The following is an 11,750-nucleotide window of genomic DNA, read 5'->3' as shown; positions in this document are numbered from 1 at the left end:
CCCCCCAAAAAAAAAAGGCAGGTGGAAGGGCACTTGACAGTTTTGTCGTCTTCAGTACTGATATTGTGCTATCACATGAAGAAATTAGAAGATACAGTCCCCTTGGCTTGTCTAAAGATGAACTGAACTGTGGTATTGACCTATGTAGAAAAAAGCCTTTATGACTTGGGCAGACATGGATTGTGTTAGTTTTACTGCAGTTTGTGTATAAAGTACTGTAATAGTTTTGTACTAAGATAGTGTAATGGTGAATTATTCTAAGAATGGTTCATTCTAGAATCTTATTTGAAAAAATGTTAAGTTTTTAAGACTCTTTTTAACCTAAAACTGATGCAGTTTACTTCTCTCTGTGTGCCTGTGATGGTGCCAAGTAAGTTTCTGGGAATCCCTAATGGGTGTCTGTACCAATGTTATGGGAGGTCAGATTGGGAGGGTATTTTTGACAGTTAGTGGAGTGCACTCTGCCTGAGAGGCCATTGAAGAGGTAGCAGTTACGTGCTATATGTTAATATTTCTCCCATTTCTAGTGGACAGGAGCCCATATTGCAACTGGATAGCTAATTGACTGTCTTGGCAGAAAGAGATTTAATATGAAAATTTAAAATTACATTTCTAACCCAGGTGGTGGCTTATTCACAAATGTGGGGGGAGGAGGCATTGTGGAGATGCTTCTACCAGCATTGCACATAGTATAGAATTTGTTTTTAATCCAGTATCTTCCTCTACCTTCCCTCACTGCCCTGCTCATGGGCTTCAACTTCAGCCTGGAGGGGGCCACATCTAGTATTGAGCGGGTAAATCAGTTTGCATACTTATTCAATCTTTGACCTCTTTGCTGAGGTTTGACAGCCTTGTAGTGAGAGTTGACAGCTAAAGTGAGTTGGATACCTAATCACTGGGAACTGGGCTGTATACTCATTTTTTGTAGTCCACTTAACAGCCATCAGATGGTAGCCACTTGCTTGCTCTTGACCTGGGCTCTGTTTGAACTAGTATCCTAGAATCAACTAGACCTCTCCTCTTTTTCTCCCTCTCCCTTTGTATATTTGATGAAGACCCTTTAATTCAGAAATAGTTCAGGTAAAGGTTGTTCTAGCAAAATTAATAGCATTTTACACTTTCATGTTTTATTGGCATTTTTTGTCACCGAGACCTCCAAAAATGTTTATAGTCTTTAGTGAAGAGCAAGTTTTGAGAGAGAGGAAATTAAATGAAAAGAAGTAAAAACTTCGACAAGAACATGATTGTATGTATTTGAGAAATGACCATTGAGGCAAAGTGTTTCACAAAACACTGCCATAAACACTATTTAAGCAATATTATAACAAGTTTTTGAGTATCTATGATGAAGTCATTTCCTGATAAAGCTTATGCTATAGTGTTTAATATGTATCTGTATAGCTTAAATTTTGTATCTTGAACTTTCCCAGGAAGTTCATTTTAAAAACACTGTCCTTAATACAAGAAGAAATTAAAAAATCTGATTGCTTGGAGTTGATAATACTGATAGCTGTTCTAGAATGCTATTAAAAGGATACAGGGGGAGATTGACAAAAGCGCAAAGGACAGTTAGGTACTCAAGTCCTATTAGTGCCTTGTAAAGTTTATCTCACTGTGCCTATGTTTAGCGTAGCAACCATTCCTATAATGAACAAACTAAAATGTATTTAATTACATCTTGAATATCTAATGCTTACTGTTGTGGCCATCTTGGATGATATTTGTTTGATACCAAAATATTGAATATTTGCAGTTAAATATTACAGATTTTGTGTAAGTTCTAGTGTGGGTCATGTTTTATGACAATATGCAAGGCAGGAAGCTTTGTGTATTATTAGGGATATTGATGAAGGTGCATGTTTTTATAAATACTATAAGGATGTTGAGCTTTTCTGCCTTACTTATGAAAGACTGTTGCAATGGATTGCCATGATGTTTTGAAACTATATTTAAATGTAGCAATAAATGTATTTTTTAAAATGCTTCCACTTAATGTATTTGCATAACCAAAATGTAATACATACCACCTTTCCAAGGGTAGTTCATAATTGTATCTAATGGTGTCTAATGTAAGTGAAGTTTCATTTTTTTGTTGCAACTGTTTTTTTTCCATTTCTGTCAATTTGAGTGTTGGCCATCTTGCCTTACCGGGGTATTTAAAGATCTTCTCAATGCAGAATGTAATATAATGTATTTAAATAATCCCAAATGCATTTAAAGGATTTTATGTTTCAAGTATGTATGTGTCACATTCATTTCAAATACAGTGTAAATGGGAACATTTCATGTCTGAGATTGTTGTACATTAAGGACCTGATCCAATTTAAATTGCTATGACTCATGCACTTCCTTAGAGATAATGGTTCCCTTGCAGTCTTATAGGTTCTGATGCAATATCTGTGGAAGATGATTTTTTTCTAATTGCTTTAACAACTTGTACAGGAGCTGAAAGAGAATGTATGTTTGTGTTTTTTATTAAAGAAAACCCCCAAAACTCTGTTTATAGAAAGGAAATTTATATATTTGCTCTCTGTGGGGTTTTACATATATTTAATATGCTCGATACAACATAGTTTAGGGGGTATAAGTACAGCATACTAGTCTTTCTATTGAAGAAAGACTTCCTTTTTAGGTGTTAGTCTATGCACCATCTTTGTCTAAAAGCAAAAATCTCTTAGCTGTGCAAGCACTCACATCGTTTGAAACTGTGATCCTTTGTTATTTTTACCTTGCATGGGGGTTTGAGAAAGGAACCATCTACGTTATCTTTAATATTAAATGCAAACGTAAGATGCCTGCTTTTAGTATTACAAAAATCTAAACCTTCCTCAATGTGTTTTATGGTAAATTAAATGTTTTTATGTAAATATTGTGCTCTTTTTTGCACCTGGATCCGGGAATGCTCCCTGGGCAGTAACCGGAAAGTGACTAACACAAAAAGAATGAAAATAAACCGTTTCACTGATGGAAAAGTGAATGCAATTTTTACAATTATTTCCAGTTTTTAACCTTTCCGCCTCCTCTCCCCCCCCAATACGCTCGGTGTTCATCATGTTCATCTATTCACGTCACTCGGATTAAAGGGCCTAAACTCATCTCGGGTGAGAGCAAACCCGGGCCCTGCTTCAGGGAAAGCGGAGCTTGTGGGAAGCCGCGGCGCCACTGCCAAGCCAATGCAGCCTCCCCCCTGCTCCCTGCGGACCAGCCTCCACCTGCCTCTCCCACCCTTTCGACTCTTTCCGGAACCGTTCGGATTTCTCCGTACTGCGGCAGGCGCCTTCGGCTTCACTCGGCTGTTTCCGTGCACTGGCTCTGAAAGCCGCCGCCTCAGCGGGGTGGGGCCGCCTTCCCTTCGGTTCCGTCCGGAGTCATTCGCCTAGTTCCGTGGCTAGAGACCAGTCTGCGGTGTTGACGTCATATCCGGGCCGGCCTATATAAAGGCTGGAGCTAGGAGCGGCGCGCGCGTAGTCTGTCTGACGGGCGGAGAACTCGGGGCTGCGCTCGCCTCGGCGGACCCTTCACACAGACTTGGTGAGGCGGGAGCGGGGGGGCGGCCCTGTCTTCGGCGGCCCGAGCGGGCGGCTGGGTGGGCCAGTTGCAGGCGAGCTCAGCTGGGGCCCTTAGCCTGCGGAGACCGAGACCCGAGTAGAGCGCCCCTCCCAGTCCCGGTTGGCCATAGAGGCGTTGCGGGGACAGGTGTAAAGCCCTGAGGTGTCCCAGTCTTCCCCCGAGGCTCGCCTCATGGCGACCGGAGGATGGGTGGGGTAGCGGTGGGTGTCCCTTCTGTGCATGCAGAAGCTCCCCAGGGAAAGCTCTCCCGCTTAGCGCCAGCGCCCCGCTTACGGTCTCATTTCCCCGGGGCTCGCCTAAGCTCGCTCGCGACAGCCGAGGGGACCTTGCTAATGTTCGGTTTCCCAAAGATGGATTTAGAGCTTTGACATTCTCCTCCCAGGCTCGCTTCTTGTCATCGCTATTAACAGAGTCTCTGCAGGGAGACGCTCTCCCTGTCTCTCTGGGCTCGCTTGAGTAGAGGCGAGCTCAGGGCGGATACGACAGTAGTGTAACGAGTGGCTGCGTTTCTGTTACTCTTTCCTGATGGGTTCGGGGCGGGAAGGAGGTTGTTGGGATGGAGGAACAGACGATTTTTGTGTGTGTATGCGAGAAAGAGAGCGAGGCGGATCCGCCCTGTGTAGCTCCCAGCAGCAGTAGCAGGAATTTCATTCACTGCCCTGAGGAGCGAATAAACACTCTGATAAATAACCGTGCCAGCAAATCCCCCTCCCCACAAAAAGAGCAGGGGAGATTTGCATCCCCCCTGAAGCAAGCTTAGCAGCCTAATTACTCCCGCCAGCTTTGGGGGAAAATCTCGAGAGGGAAAAACTGATCACAGAGAGGCTGACTGTTGGTAGTAACCCAGTCAGTGGGTTCATTGCACAGCAATGGCTTCCCTCCCTGAGCCTTCACAAGCCCATCCCCTGTCCAAGGTCAGGAGATGCAGAACAGTGAGGGAGATATTCTGGATTTCTAGGTGGTGGCTGGAAAACTTCTTCCCCAATGTATTTTTTAAATAATCCTGGACTTTTAACTGTTACACGAGGGGATTTTTAAAATGCTTGATTGAAACACAAAGCAAAATCCTTCATCCTAACTGGAAGAGGCTTTTAAATAGCCTTACGTTAATCCCCTAAAATGAATGATTGAGTCTCCTTCCAAATGTGTGACTTTGCAAGACTCCAGATGCTTGACATAAGGGGGGAAGGGGAGGATCATGGCTCATTTTACAAGATAAATCAGGATTTTGGCCTGGCTTTCTCACCTTGTTCCTGCAATTACAGAACACATCATAACATATTTCAGATAAATCAAGGGAATGTCAGCCATGTTTATTCTGTTTGAATGGAGCTTATCCATGTATAGTAAAAGAAATATAGGTTGGCAGTTTACAAATACTTTAGTAGTGTAATCATTTATGTTAATATTTAAAACACTTATTTTTGTTTGGTATTCCAAGTGTCCATGTGTGTGCAACAGTAATATTAGAGTAGCTTTTTCTCTAGTCAGGATTCTTTAATTTCATTTTTCAGTGAATGATTGTACTTTCCAATCCTTTAATCTTAAAATATACATGGCTACTGAGCAATTTGCCACTCAGATTTAAATAGGCTCAGGAAAACAGTTGTGTTGATGTGAGGAATGGGATGCAGAAAAAAGCCCCTGAAAATGGTTCTGTATCTCTGATAAAAATGTGTCCTGAACCAAGAATGCTCCTTAAGGGTTTCTGTCCACACCAAAGTGGTAGAAGATTCTATTGGTTGTTTATTGTGAGAGGCCTGGATCAGAATTTCATACTGGTTCAGAATAAAATGTTCTTTAAAACAAAAAATCACTGGATAGCCTTGCGCATTTTAATGCGATTAACAAATCCGCCTTGCTGTGAAATTTGCATTGAGCTAGCAGTGTGTTTATAAAATGTGTTCTGAAAAGAACAAACAAAAGATTTGAAAACTAGGAGGACTTCTGCAGCATTGTGAAGGGTTCATAAGTGTAGTAATGGAACCACTGGACTGTGTCAAATCATTGAAGTAAGAGGTTATAGTGCTCGCGTAGGGTAATTTATTTCCATTTCTGTTGCAACAGAAGTCTTGTATTTGGAAAGGTCAAACCAAGGTTCAACAATAAAAAATAATAGATGGTGTGCTTCTGTGAGCTCCATAGTTGGTGAGATTAATAAACACATTTTATTTTAGTTTTAAGTGTGGTATTAACCCCATCCCAGGCTAAGCCTTGTTTACCATCTTTCCCTATGCACAAGCAAGGTAAGAGCAGTCTCAGTCTTTTCAGACAGGGTGGCACCTCTGATTGCGAGTTGTCAATTTTAAAACTATCCCTCTCATCACTTCATGAAAATAATTTTTAAATTCTGCGTTGCCTTAATTTTACTTGTGTAATAACGTTGTATGTTATTCTATTATATATTTTTGGATAAAATCAGACTCATTCTTGGGGTGTGAATTGCTTGCATGCCCACCAGTCTGGGACAATTAATTTTAAACTGAGACTCTTCTTACCCTGATATAGTAGTATTCCTTCTCCTCTCCCGCCCCACAATTTGTCTCTGGAGCAGGCACCAGAATAATGGGGTGGAGCAGATTGTGGATGTTGTTGAAATAGACTGCCAAGTGCAGTCCAGCACCATGTGCCCGTTGCTGGCCATGGATCAAATACAGTGGCAATCTGCCTTCTTACTGCTGTAATTGTTTTACCCTAAGCTGTGATAATGCCATGCTAGATATGCACTTGCTTCAGAAAGCACAAAGGCACGTAACTGTAATTGTCCCTGTACAGGAACATGGATTGCAGCATAGTCATGGAAAATGCAGACTAGGGGATGCAGGGAACTGAAGATGTTAAAATTCAGTGTATCAGCCATACTTAATAATCCACCTGCTCCTTGAACAGCAATCCCCCCAAAATACTTTCAGTCACAGATTTTATTTACTGCACGTATTTCACATGGGAAGTGAATTTAAGTATTTTGGAGGAGATTTATATTTAAAGTTTGCTTGTTAAGCATGTTTGTTTCTGAGGCTGTATTTTAAGTCATCTTGTCTGATGAATTTGTATATGGAAGTGTAGCTTACCAAGTGAGATCACTTTTCTTACTTGTAATTTTTTTTCCTTTTAATTTAATTTTTTGAAATGGAAAATTATGTGCATCTTAAGTCAATTCTCCATTGTTTTAATTATATTTGATTATTGATATTCTTAACATTGTTGCATGGGGGGGACTGTGTTGCATGCAGCAGCTTTCATAACAATCATTCCAAATTACATGTGGTGAGGAGAGGAAGTAGAAAGGTGTTGCAACTTTTGACAAAATATACATTCTGTCAAAGTATTTGTTTGAGCTATGTTACTACATTTGTAGATAGTGGTATGTTACCTTGATTTCCGCCTCCCTTTTAGACTCTACATTCCTCCATCATGTTATCGTTTCGTAAACTCAAAGTCCAGGTATTTCACAAAATGCATGTAGTGGAGTCACTGTTTCTTCATTTGCCTGCCTTTGTTGCAGTGATGACCTATTTGTATAAAAAAACAGCCTGTTTTGAGAGCTGTGTATGTGTATAGACTCTAGAGCGTAAAATACAGCATGACAAATATAGCAGTTGCTTTTTTGCACTCTGTGGAGTGGAGATGATAATTTTTTTCTGTTTCAGACTTCATTTTTTTTCCTTCCTGTGATGCATGGTGTGTGATCATTGTTCTGTCCTGATCATAGTTTTGTCTGATCTACTGTTGTTGTGGATTAACTTTTATAAAGTTTTATTTTGCTTTAAAGGGCTGTTGGCCAAGAAAATATTTTTGATTACAGCATCTGAAAATCTACTGTGATGTACTGTGTAATGTAAATTACTGTAAACTGAAAAATTGGCGTTGTTTCGTATTCTATCAATGGATACAGACTGTGCAATCGTATAATTGCAGGGTAGCCACTGATGTGCGGGTTTTTGTAAAATGGTGGTCAAATAAATAAAATTAATGAACAGAACTTGAGCTGGGTAATAAGAGCAATATAAAGTCCCTATTATGGGATAAAATAAATTTATATCTATCTATATATCTTAGTTACAGTAAAAGATGATTGCAAGATATTATTAAGAAATAAGTTGTAAGTTAACAGGTTATTTACGCTGGGATCACACTGTTTCTCAACTCTTCATTTCTAGATTTTGATGCAATGCAGTCAGGATAATTTGCCTTCTCATGAGCTTCAATGCAGAGTGCAATCCCTGCTGACCTCTGGATAGTTACGTTAAAGATCTGCGGTCATAGTTAAAGAGTTGTACCTAATGAACTGCAATCTGTGGTGCAATTCAGCTATTTTATATAACATCTTCAAATTAGAGTGGCAAAATTAAAAAGAAAACCTTGCATTCTTAAAAATCTACAGTTGTTAGTGCACAAACCATGAGATCATACTAAAGAAGACTGCTGTGTCCAATGTTTTACTCCTACATAAAAGTTTCATTTTCACTACTCAGTTCCTTTGTACTTTAATTTCTTGTGTCCATGTAATGCACTATTAGATTCTTCTGTTTGAATTTTGCCTATTCTGCTGTTAGTCCGTACTAATATGCAGCAGCTTTAAATGATCTGACTTTAAACAGACAGAAACCAAGACATTTTAATTTATTACTGCAACACTTTCCTTCACGTACCCATTTTTGCTTATGTATTGCAGCAGTTTCTAAGCATTTGAGTGGTCTTTCTTACTAGTGTCCTAAAGTATGGTTTTAAAGTTGAAATTGCACCCTCAATTTGAGCTTTGATATTTTGTGAACTTAAAAAGATCCTTTCCAACAACAATAAACTAAATGAGTGGGTATTAATTTCCCTTCTTATAGTAGGGTAAATTTAAAAAACCCATAAAGGATTTTAATATGATATACTGCAATGTCGTCTTCACTTCCTTCCCAACATTATATCAGTGCACAGAATTTTTTTCAGAGACCTAAAGAGCCCCACCATACTTCCTTTCCAGAAATTCTTCTCACTTTTTCACCTTGGATAATTTATATTAACCAGGTTAAAACCAAAATTGGCATTATAAATTGTATTTAACTGTTTAAACTTTATGAATGTTTCAGATATGGCTTACTAGTTCCCTAAAAACTTCAGGAAAGCCCTGAATGGAACAAGTGAAAATAAGATGTCTACTTATTAAAATTCTTTTCCCAGACCTGAAGAAGAGCTCTTCGTGGCTCGAAAGCATTTCTCTCTCTCTCTCTCTCTCTCTCTCTCTCTCTCTCACCAACAGAATTTGGTCCAATAAATGATATTCCCTCACCCACCTTGCCTCTCTCCATATTCAAATTGGGGGGGGGTGTAAAATTCTTACTACTGATGTATAATATTTGATTTTGTTTAATAAGTATCACCCCTTCTCTTCCCTCCCAAAGGAAAGAAAAGCGTGTAATGTAATAGCTATGAAAAATCATTAAAATACTTAAAATTCATATGAATACAAAAAAAGCATCTGGAACTGCTAAGATTTTTGTTTTGTTTTGTCAGACTAGGAGGACACTATAAGTAAAAGCATATTGCTTGCTGCCACCATGCTCACTATATGCATACTAAACTATAAGTGCTTATTTTTAAGAGATGGTCACTATTTTATTACATTCTGAAAGTACTGATCACCATATGGGGTGCTTTTTTGAAAAATTAAAGTTTCGGTGGCTTTGGGTAATTATAAAAATGGTCTTGTGCTAAAATCTTGTACACAGAATTTGAGCACTTTACAAATTGTACAGCCAAGTTTTAAGCCCTGAAAACATGATTTAGAAATGAAAATGCTGACAGCTATTATATTGTCCAACTATAATTCCTGCTAACCCACCTAGATACAACTGCTTTCCCTGGTTGAATGATGTTGCTGACATTACTGTTGCATTGTTGTGTCTATAAATATCCACAGTTGAACATTCCCATTCAAACGCTTAGCATACCTCTTTAAAAAAAAAAAAAAATTGTTGTAGAAGACTAATCCTTGGCATATACAGTGCATTTGAAGAGGTCTGAGAGTAATAGACATTTTTGTTTCAAAATTCATTCCACTCACTGGCCTTTGCAATCTCTCTCTCTCTTTTTTTTTTTTTTTTTTAACACAAATTATGATTATAAATTGAAAATTTAAGAGTAAATCTGAGACAGAGTACTGGTAGTTTTAAAGCCATTAACTTGCAAGCTTTTCATAGACAATTGATAGGTTTTTTGTTTTCTTTTTAAATAGTTGCACAGTATTTAAGAATAATGGAAAATGTAGACAGATCATAAAGCATTTTTAAAGTAAGATGTGTGCCACTTTGGAGCTATTTTTCTGATGGTTTTAGCTATCCTAGAAGACAGGCTTTCAGAAGAAAATAACCTATTTAATTCAGACAGCCTTCCTGAACAGTCTGGAACTTTCTGTCTAATGTCTGACCTTATCAGCCCAGTGCAGATTGCAACGGGAGGGGCTGGTCTTGCACTATACCAGTCTCAGTCATCTAGCACAGGAATGTGTGGAATGTGATGTCTGTAAGTACAGAGACCAAGAATGAAGTGAGTTATCTGGTGTCAAGCTAGTCATTTGATGTCGGGTATCAGAGGGGTAGGCTGTGTTAGTCTGTGTCCACAAAAACGAGGAGTCCAGTGGCACCTTAAAGACAAACAGATTTATTTGGGCATTAGCTTTTGTGGGTAAAAAAACCCAGATGCATCTGAAGAAGTGGGTTTTTTATCCACGAAAGCTTATGCCCGAATAAATCTGTTAATCTTAAAGGTGCCATCAGACTCCTCGTTTTTCTAGTCATTTGAGTACATCTAAATTACAACAATGTTTATGTGGAATTTTTTTAAACAACGGTAAGCTGCTTTTATAGTTTTCCTTGATTATACTGTTAGAGCCCTTTATAGAGAAAGGGAGAAACATTTTAGTTATACAATTGAAACAGGTCAATGCATTGCTCTTTGGCTCCAGACAAGGTTACTTCAATTTTGAGATGAAAATACTGAATGCAGACTGCATCATTCTGCAGCATCGGTGATTTTTATGCTCAGAGCTCCCCAGTGACTGCTGATAACATTTTGGCAGAACAGAAGCATGCTTACGTCAGCTGATCTGCTGCAGGAAAGAACAGTCCATTATTGCTAGACCAAAGCACTTCTTTTACAATTGACTTGATCTACTTACTGTAGTTACAAAGAGTCTTTTATTTTGCAAATTCCAGCAAAAAGATAACCCAGTTAACTAATTGAATTACAAAATATATTTCTCATTTTAAATAAGATATTAACTACCTTAAATTACATATACATATAAACTATTGAAGGCATTTTTAGTACCGAAGTGTAGGCTTATAACCAAAGAGTATAAAACTGGAGTCTAATGAAAAAACAGGACTTTAATTTTTCCTAGTAGTATAAATAATCAGAATAGGCAGCAATGAGATAAGATGTAGTTGAGCAGGTGCAAATCAGGATTAAAACACTCTCCAGTCCCACCCCTCTTGAGCAGTTTTTTAAAAATTGATTTAATCCTAACTAGGAAACAGGATACAAGAAATGCATTTTTAGTAATGAATAGTTTACATTCTCAACATGTCATCCCTGCTTGAAGGCTAAGCTTAAACTCAGTAGAAAGAGCAACTACCATACTTTGTCAGAAAAAATTAATGTGTAGTTGAGCTGAGATTACATTTGGGATTTATGGTTGTGTGAGATTCAGATATGCTAATCTGATTGAGGCATAGCCATTTTTATCAGATTGAAGTTTGTGTATATTTGCACAATATAGTGCATGCAGACTTTTTCATGTGCTAGCTTTCTTGGAAAGTAATGGGTGAAACACCCATTTTTATTACTTAAAAAATTAAAGCATAGCAGTATTTCCGTCCCCTCACTTTAACTGCCGCAATGCAGCGGGGCCTCAGAGTTCACAAGTGTAACAACTGCTGCTGAAATGGCTGTTTTACAGCAGGGTGTGACTGTGCTGGAAGAGAGCTTTGGAATGTTTGAATTCGCCCCCATGTGTTCCTCTCTATCGGATGGTCCCTTTCCAAGTGCCTGTAATCTGAAGAGGAAATATGTCTGTAATATATATTTTTCCCACCTGTGGAATTTTGCATGAAATCATACTCAGATGCATTTCTGATTTAGACATATAGCTGGGTAGAGACTAAATAACAATTCCTCATTCAACAGCG

The 11,750-nt window shown here is 38.6% G+C and overlaps 1 protein-coding gene across 8 annotated transcripts in view; it reads left to right on the top strand.

The window, feature by feature from the left end:
* The first annotated feature begins 3,445 nt into the window (after nt 1-3,445).
* SPTAN1 (spectrin alpha, non-erythrocytic 1) overlaps nt 3,446-11,750 on the top strand; it is a 72,319-nt gene continuing 64,014 nt past the window's right edge. For 7 of the 8 annotated variants that reach the window (XM_054007511.1, XM_054007510.1, XM_054007507.1 and 4 more), the window contains exons 1-2: nt 5,638-5,718; nt 6,967-7,014. In XM_054007511.1, coding sequence (XP_053863486.1) covers nt 6,985-7,014 — 30 coding nt within the window. In that variant the 5' untranslated portion in view covers nt 5,638-5,718; nt 6,967-6,984. Of the gene's footprint in view, nt 3,532-5,637; nt 5,719-6,966; nt 7,015-11,750 lie in introns of those variants that run through there. The other variant, XM_054007506.1, reaches the window with a different exon arrangement.

Source organism: Malaclemys terrapin, chromosome 17 (assembly GCF_027887155.1).
Source record: "Malaclemys terrapin pileata isolate rMalTer1 chromosome 17, rMalTer1.hap1, whole genome shotgun sequence".
Classification (NCBI taxonomy): domain Eukaryota; kingdom Metazoa; phylum Chordata; order Testudines; family Emydidae; genus Malaclemys; species Malaclemys terrapin.
The sequence above is the reverse complement of the archived record's forward strand: the minus strand, read 5'-3'. Positions and strand labels throughout refer to the sequence as shown.